Source organism: Pteropus alecto, unplaced genomic scaffold (assembly GCF_000325575.1).
Source record: "Pteropus alecto unplaced genomic scaffold, ASM32557v1 scaffold388, whole genome shotgun sequence".
Classification (NCBI taxonomy): domain Eukaryota; kingdom Metazoa; phylum Chordata; class Mammalia; order Chiroptera; family Pteropodidae; genus Pteropus; species Pteropus alecto.
The window spans coordinates 4579-13674 of record NW_006441398.1 but is presented as its reverse complement, the minus strand read 5'-3'; the positions used below and the strand labels follow the sequence as shown (position 1 = coordinate 13674).

The 9096-nt window shown below is 38.6% G+C and overlaps 1 protein-coding gene and 1 pseudogene across 1 annotated transcript; one reads left to right on the top strand and one right to left on the bottom strand.

Moving 5' to 3' along the window:
- Positions 1-3352: 3352 nt before the first annotated feature.
- LOC102889840 lies at positions 3353-3908 on the bottom strand (annotated as a pseudogene).
- A 3360-nt stretch (positions 3909-7268) lies between these two features.
- On the top strand, positions 7269-8273 carry LOC107196163 (olfactory receptor 7A10-like). Its single transcript, XM_015594740.1, has one exon. It carries the CDS (start codon positions 7269-7271, stop codon positions 8271-8273), a length of 1005 nt encoding a protein of 334 aa, XP_015450226.1.
- The last annotated feature ends 823 nt before the right edge of the window (positions 8274-9096 follow it).

Here is a 9096-nt window from a genome sequence, read left to right as displayed (position 1 = left end):
CTTACTCCGAATACGACTTCGAGCATATCTGTAAACTCTCACGCCCCATTTCTGCAAAGTGAAATGGAGTTCGTAATGGTACTATCTCACAGAATGGACTTTCTGAAAAATTACATCAATGTTTATAATATGCTAAGCTCAGGTTATACGGCATAAAGGTCTCAAAATGTATCTCTCGTAATTAACAAATATTTTATGATGAGGCACTAAATGACAACTCTTACCTTGTGATACAAGTATGAAATCCTTAATTTTGATAAATGTGTCAGGAAGCCAAAGAGTGTGGTGCCCAAGATCGCATATCAAAGGAACCCAGCTCTCCCCTTGTTGTAGAGGGAATAGCAATTCTCTGGAGACGTCGGGGCTGTGTCCCACCACAAATCAAAGCTTTAAGGGTCAAAGGGACTTGTTCCTGACAGATTCCTTAGTCTCAGACTTTGGAGAAAATGTGAAGTCTTTAAGATAAGGTGATAAGAGTTTAGACCTCTGGGAAGCAGGGAGATCAAGGAATGGAGTCATAAAATTGGATTCTTTTTGACTTCTAACCTGGTCTCTTGGGATCAAAGAATCATTAGGAAAAATTTCTTTATGTTTATCCCAGAGTCCCAGAGGGAAATTATGTGCTTAGATGTTGGAATAACAGGAGGGAGACTTGCCTGATGAACACACTAACACACACACACACAGAGTGGTAATACCTCCTCTGTGCAGTCCCTCAGCTTGTACAGCATTGGTGGGCAGGATATGGTTGTTGTTTTTGACTCTTAAGCTGGCTCAGAACTGGTGCTTCACTCCCTCCTGCTGTCTTGTCTGGGGACAGAGCTTCAGTCTCCATCATCAACCACCCAGGGAAGAATTCAGACTTCCACACAGAGACCTTCCTCTCAGAGACCTCATCCAGGTGAGTCTGAGAGCACGGTTGGTACAACAGGACAGGGTCAGAGAGGATGGGACCTGAGACCTCTTACCTGAGTCAGGTGAGAGCCCAATCAGCTCATTCCAGAGACAAGGGATCTCTTTGTTTGTATTCCTGGTTAAGTAACTCAGTTATAATTGATTTATTTAATACATTAATAAACGTGTCTGAATCTATACTATAATGACCATAGTTGACAGTTAAGTGATGGGCATGGATGTGCAGTTGGGTGACACCATAGAATGAGTGAGATGCATAAAATGATTGCAGTAAATTGGGAACATCTGAGGAGCTTTGCTGGTGGGGGAGTAGGAAATAGACTGTGAGGTGTGAAGGACTGGTGCAGTGTAGTGAGAGCATGTGTATCAAATTTCTACGATGTATTTGAGCATGTTTTGTATTCATTGAAAAGGTCCCGATCAATGGAGGAAGATATTATCAGCAACAAGCTGTTTGTGAGACCTATGTTACAGTATCTTCTCTCATGCTGGGTATTATTTAATAAGTTTAAAGTGTAATACTAAGTATTAAAGTGAAATACAAACTTGCCATATGGTGTATGTTCATATACATTTATACCTAATTCCAGATTCCTTAAATGAATAATAACTAAGCATCTGCTATGTGCCAGAACATTCTATGAGCATTATATATTATATTCTTTTATGTCTAAGGATTTACAATTTCATCATTAATCCATGTAGATATCATTAAATTATCACCATTTTATGTCTCGTTTCAATTAGTGTTTGATTCTCCCTTCAATTTTGCTTACTACAGATGTTTTGAAACTACTTTTGTTAACCCGGTTTCATTACCCTTCATCCTTTCCATGTTATCACTTTCATATTCTTAGATTTGTTCTATATAAGAAACAAATATTTGCACACCTTTGTGAAAAGTCCAAAAGTGAACAAAGCAGGTAAAGCCCTTGCTCTTTTGGATCATGCAGTATAACGGTGAGGACAGAGAACAATGAAATCAATGAGTGGATGACACAATGTCCTAGGCAGAATCATCTGAAGAAAGCTATTCGTTATAAGAGAATTGAATTGTCACAGTTTAAGCAAGATTTACAAAGAATGATCTAGGGAGGTCTTTGCATGTTGATGAGGTCCAGAACCAGGATTAGAATGCGCGGGCTTGTCATGTCAAAAAAGTGATCAAAACCCAAAGCCCAAAAATGACATAGAAAAGATGCCACATAAGAAAAGGAGAAAGGGGCTAACCCGTTCATCCTCAATTGGACCTTGAAATCCAATTTTCATTCACGAAAATGAATTGGTCAAGTAATTATGGAATCGGCACAGGAAAAATAGGACTTCTACTGCTTGATACAGAAAATGTCCAACTTTTGTTCTTTTTTCATATTTTTACTTTTGTGAAGTGTTGGTTTATCCTCTTTCTGATTATTATGGGTATACGTACAATCTATAAAGTTTTAGACACCATAAAGATATCACCTCTTTTGTCTTTAGGACAAGTTTATTTATGTTCTCTTATTTTTTCTGAGTGTCAAGGGAATGTAATAAGGGTTCAAGTGCTGCCAGAACCAAGGAATATTTTTCTTCCTCACGGTCTCTCAATGACCACCTGAGCTTGGTAGACTTTTTTCTCTCCTCATCCATTTCATTTCTCTCTCTCTCTCTCTCACACACACACACACACTCTCTCCCTTTCTCTGAGATTTTTATGCAATTACAACTATTATTTTAACTTTTATAAAAGTACAGTTGCCATATATTATATTAGTTTCAGGTGTAAAACATAATGATTTCACATTTTTATACCTTACAAATGATTACCATGACAAGTCTAATAATAATCTGTCACTGTGCAAAGTTATTAAGATATTATTGACTTTATTCCCTGTGCCGTACACTACATATCTATGGCTTACTTATTTTATAACTGAAAATTTGTACCTCATATTCCCCTTCATCTTGTTTACCTATCCCCGCCTCCTCGCCTCTGGCAACCATCTGTTTGCTTTGTGTATCTATGAGTTTGATTTCTCTTGTTTTGTTTGTTCATTTGTTTTGTTTTGTTTTTAAAAATTCTACATGTAAGTGAAATCATATGGTATTTGTCACTCTCTACCCTACTTACTTTGCTTAGCGTAGTTCCTTCTAGGTTCATGTTGTGTTGTTGCAAATAGCTAGATTTCATTCTTTTTTATTCCTGAGTAATATTCCCTTATTTATATATATATATATATACACATCATTTATATCCATTCATTTATTGATGGCTATCTGACAATCCCACTTCTGGGTATTTATCCAAAGAAAACCCAAACACTAATTTGAAAAGATATATGTGTTCCTGTGTTCATTGCAGCATTATTTACAATAGTCAAGATATGAACAGATTTTTTTAAAGTTTAATTTCAATTTTATTTTTTTTTCCAGAGAATAGTTCTTCATTGTTAGTCCCTTACATGGGCTTTGGTGAAGTTCGTGGGGCAGCACCTGCAGGTCTAAATTGGGGTGGTGGTGTTTGATCCTTCTGGGCTTCATAGAGCAATTCCTGACTACTTTGATGTGAATAGTACAGCTCACACAGTAACCAGTTTCACATACAACTCCGGAAGCACATATGTGTCGAAGACACTTGCTTTGGAAATGTCCCTCACAGCTGCGGCCTCTACAATGTTTCAGATGACGAACTTCTTAATGGACTTGTCCTTGGGCACGCATCAGGCACAGCTGGTGCAGTGAATAGGCTGCATGTGGCCCTGGCTCTTTTTGGCATGACCATTGTTCTTTTTTGGTCATCTTGGAAGTGAGGAGCGAAAAGCTGAAAAGATTTTTTTAAACTTGTTTTTTATTTTTTAAATTTAGTTTTAAGTATTCAGGACATATAGACATCTATATAGTTCATAAAACGATCCCCCCAATTGTACATTTCCTCTCCAGACCCTCCACCTAGCCAACATATTAATGCTAACTGCATTTCCAATGCTGTGCTCCCCATGCCCATGACTATCCATCGGCTACTAATTTGTACTTCTTTCACCCTTCACCCCATTCTCCCAGTTCCCCAAACTCCCCTCCCCTCTGTCTGACACCAAATTGTCCACTATATTTGTGAGTCCATTTTTGACTTGTTCTTTTTATTCCTTAGATTCTGCATATAAGTGAAATCCTATAGTGTTTCTCTTTCTCTGACTTAAATACCTTCTAGGTTCATCAAAGCAATACTTCTTTCCATCCCCTTCCTTTGTGTGTGTGTCTTTTAATCTGAACTGAATCTTTTGTAGGCAGCATATGTAGAGGTGGTTTTCTTATTCTTTCAGCCACTCTATCTTTTTTCTGGAGCACTTCATTCTTTTTCATTTAAGGTACTTATTTATAGGAACGTAGTTCTTACCATTCTTTATTCCTATTTTTGATACATGTTTTTTCTTCTTAAAGAAGTTCTTCTAACATTTTCCATAACACTGGTTTAGTGCTGATAAATTCCTTTGGCTTATTTTTGTCTGGGAAGCTCTTTATCTGTCCTTTAATGCTAAATGATAGCTTTGCTGGATAAATTGTTCTTGGTTGTAGATCCTGGGTCTTCAACCTGTAGAATATTTTTTGCCAAGCCCTTCTGTCCTGCATTGTTTCTTTTGAGAAATCAGCTGCCAGTCTTATGGGTGTTCCCTTATAGGTAACTGTTTTGCTCTTGCCGCTTTTAATATTCTTTCTTTGTATTTAGCCTTTGGCATTTTAATTATGATGTGTCTTGGTGTGGGCCTCTTTGGATCCCTGGTTTTTGGATTCTCTGAGCTCCTTGGAGTTTTATGTCCATTTCCTTGACCAGGTTAGGGAAGTTTTTCATTGTTATTTTTTCAAACAGCTGTTCAACATCTTGGTTTTCTTCAGTTACGCTGATCAGACGGATATTTGGAGCCTTAATAGTGTCCCAGATCCTCTTTAAATTATTTTTATAGTCTTGACATCTTTTTTCTTGCCATTCTGATTGAGTGTCCTTGCTTTCTCATCCTCTAGATAGGGCATTTGATCCCTTTCTTTATTCACTTTGTTTATTCCTGTGTTTAATTACCTCTCTCAGATAATATGTTCTTCATTTCAGACTGGTTCCCTTTTATAATTTCCATTTCCATTTTTATGTTTTTTTTTTATCTCTTTGTTGAAGTTCTCACTGAATTTATCTACACTTCCCAAAAGTTCATTGAGCATCTTTATAACCAATGTTTTGAGCTCTACATCTGTTAGATTACTTGACTATTATATTTGGATCTCTGTTCTGTTCTTTCATATGATTTCTGCTTCTTTGTCTTCCCATTTTCACTGCCTTTCTGTGTCTGTTTTTATGTACTAAGCAAAGCTCCCAAGTCTCCCGGTCTTATTAGTGTGGCACAGACCTGAGAGGGGTTCAGCTGCAGGCCAAATTTAGCCCAAGCCTCTACCCCTCTGGGGCTACCTGTTAAAATTCAGTGAGCAGTCCACAGATCCTGTGCTTATAGTTTCCTTAACAGGCCACAATCAGAAACTGAGGTCAACTGCCTCTCCAGTGTTAGTCTCAGCAAGGAGCACCTGACTCGCTGAAGATATATATGGATGTGGCTTGGGTAGGACTGTGAGTTTGGGCAGGCGGAGTTTCAGGGACTTTTCTGGGCAGAGTGACCTCTGTTATCCAGTTTGATGACTTCCCGGCTATGGCGATGCTATGTCCAATGCAATGGTAAGGGGGAGAGCTCAACAGGGGACAATGAATACCGTTGGCACTTGTGTACAGAGCGAGTCTTGCCTCGACCCTCACTCTGACAATGACTCCCTGTAAGTCCCTGGTGCCCCCTGTGTGCAGCTGAATTGGCACTGGTGCTTAGAGTGAGTAGGTTCGTTGCTGCAAAAATCCAGTCGCAGACACGGCCCCTTTAAGAGGCGTCTGCTGCTGCCGCAGCCTCCGTCTCAGCCACTCACATCACACAGCCCTGCATCCTCGCCCAGTCCTGCCTTCTGCCATTGCAGGGTGATTTCTTGGATTTATCTGTAGTTGTATGGCTTTTTCATCCCAGACGACTTTTTCTTGCTACTGTTCTTTGTTTCTATCACCACTTTGATTTGGTCACCAGAGAGATGAACAGAGCCTCGATCATATACACCATTTTTTTTTCTCATGTCAATTTTTAAAAAAATATTTGTTTAAATACACAGCAGAAAATGGCCATCCCAACATGAAACCCAAGTTTATGTGTCCATGGCAGGCTTAAGAATTGGAATTTCTAGGAACAACGTTTATTGTAGATAGGGAACCTTCACTGATCTGGCCAGCTTAGGTTATAACCACTCCTACCTGATTCAGTATGGCTAGAGCTGCAATGGAAATAACACAGCTATGGTTGTGTGTTTGTGTGTGTGTGTGTGTGTGTGTGTGTGTGTGTGTGTGTGTGTGTGTGTGTGTGGGTGGGTGTGTGTTACTTGTGGATGTGAGCGGTTCTCAGAACAGAGGAACTAGGGATCATATATTCCAGGCAACTCTTGCAGTACAGGGGCCAGAACTCAATCAAGAGAAGGTACTAAGGAGGGCTCTCTTTCCATGCATGGGACTCCTTTGCAACAAGAGCAATAAAATGCAAGACGTAGTGTGGACGAGGAAGTCCCTGTGCCTGAGGTTTCAGCAGTAGCAGAGAGGCCAGTTCACTCCTCAACTTGTCTGACAACTTTTCTCATCCTCATCCTCATGCTCATTTACCTCTAACACTGGCTTCCTTTTTTGGGCTAAACATTGAAATAAGCTCCTTCCTCAGGGACTTTGCATTGGCTATTCCTTCGGCCAGACATGTACTTCCCCAAATAAACTTGCATCACCCTCCCTCTCTTACTTGAGGTAGCTATTTCAATGTCAAAAAGGCCTTGTTTGCAAGTCTTGCCTAAATATCCATGAAAAATAAAATGCCCTAGTCAGTTTTTCCTTTAGACCTGCTTTCCTTTTCTTCATTCCACCTGTCACCATCTGACATGTTATCCATTTTTATTATTTGCTTCTATATTTTTTCTCCATCATTGACTTGTAGAGACATTTGTTTTTAAACACTGTATACTCACAGCTTAGACAATGCCTAAAACATGATCAGCACTCAATTTATATTCCTGAAATACATGAAGAATTTCTCATTAAAACTGTAGCACACATGATACCTTAGGGAAAAAGGTGATTGAAACAAAAATTTCATATCACAGGTGGCATGGAGATCCCTAAAGGGAACCAGATTCATACACAATATAATAAAATTAATTTTTGACTGCAAATATAAACTGTAGCATTCAAATTATGTGAGTAATGCAAGTTAGTGTGAATTAGTCATGTTATTTCCCTCTTTCCTGGAAGTCACCTCCACTGCATGGAACTGGAAAATGTTACATGGATTACAGAATTTCTTCTTCTGGGACTTTCAGAGGAACCAGAACTGCAGTCCTTCATCTTTGGGATTTTCCTCTCTATGTACCTGATCACCATGTTTGGAAACCTGCTCATCATCCTGGCCATCAGCTCAGATCCCCACCTCTACACGCCCATGTACTTCTTTCTCTCCAACCTCTCCATGGTGGACATTTGTTTCATCTCCACCACCATCCCAAAGATGCTGGTAAACATCCAGTCACAGAGCAAAGTCATAACCTATGAAGGCTGCATAACCCAGATGTATTTTTATATTCTTTTTGTAGGACTGGATAACTTAATATTGACCATGATGGCCTATGACCGGTTTGTGGCCATCTGTCATCCACTGCACTACACAGTCATAATGAACCCCCAGCTCTGTGAACTGCTGGTTCTGTTGTCCTGGATCATGAGTGCCTTAATTTCCTTGTTACAAAGCTTAACGGCATTGCGACTGTCCTTCTGTATAGACTTGGAAATCTCACAGTTTTTCTGTGAACTCAATCAGGTGATACAACTCGCCTGCTCTAACACCTTTCTTAGTAATATGGTAATGTATTTTTCAGCTCTGCTGCTAGGTGGAGGTCCTTTTGCTGGGATTCTTTACTCTTATTCTAAGATAGTTTCCTGCATACGTGGAATGTCATCAGCTCAGGGGAAGTATAAAGCATTTTCTACCTGTGCATCTCACCTATCAGTTGTCTCCTTATTTTATTTTACAGTTCTAGGAGTGTACCTCAGCTCTGCTGCTACCCACAGCTCACAGTCAAGTGCAATAGCCTCAGTGCTATACACTGTGGTCACACCCATGCTGAACCCTTTCATCTACAGTCTGAGGAATAAAGACATAAAGGGGGCTCTGAAAAGTTTCTTTGTGAAGGAAACCACAAAAGGTCCAATTGTCCTAGGACTAAAGAAGTGCCCATGGTTGCGGAAGTCAAAGGCTCAGAGCCAGCTATTGTGATTGTTTTCAAACTATGGAAGTAGAACTTATTCTTTATGTTAATACCTTGGAATTTCTTTGAGCCTAATTTCAATATTCAACTTTAGTAATTCACTTTTTTAAGCTTTTTCGCTCGCTGATATCCAAGTTTTTTCTTTGTTGTTTTCCTACTTTCCCAAATTTATTTCCACCATGCATCAGAAATGTTTGAAAAATCCCATTTACCTATTGATACAACATGGATTTTTTAAGAATAATTTTTCTCAAATGACAAATATCTTTTTTTATACCATTTTTTTTTTTTACTAAAGAATCATCATGAATTGTACTACTCCTAAGGAAAACATAACTACAGTTAATAACCCATGACACTTATATAATTTTTATTAAATTTATTTGGGTGACACTGGTTAATAAAATTATATATGTTTCAAGTGTTCAATTCAAGAATACATCATCTCTATATTGCATTGTAAGAGTGGAAAATCTGAGAGCACTGTTTTTCACTTTTATGTCTGACATTGCTTTGTAAATCACTATCTTAACTACTCTTCCTGATAACGCAGACTGTAACATACTAGTGTGTTTTAATACCCGGTCACTAAGTTTTATTCTCCTCATTAGAATCCTGTTCTCTTTCAGCTCAGTGTCCACAAACCCTACTTTAGTCACTCACAAAATGATTATTAAATGCATATTATTAGAAGGATTCTTCACTGAAATGTAAATTTAAAAAATAGGTTGATCTAATATGACTTTAAAATCACAAATGACCTTCAATATGATGAAACAAAAATTTAAATCACATATTGTATTATTGTGAAAAATATTCTTCATGCCGTAC

Coding starts and splice junctions, on each gene's coding strand:
- LOC107196163 (XM_015594740.1), top strand. CDS start 7,269: ATGGAACTGGAAAATGTTACATGGATTACAGAATTTCTTCTTCTGGGA.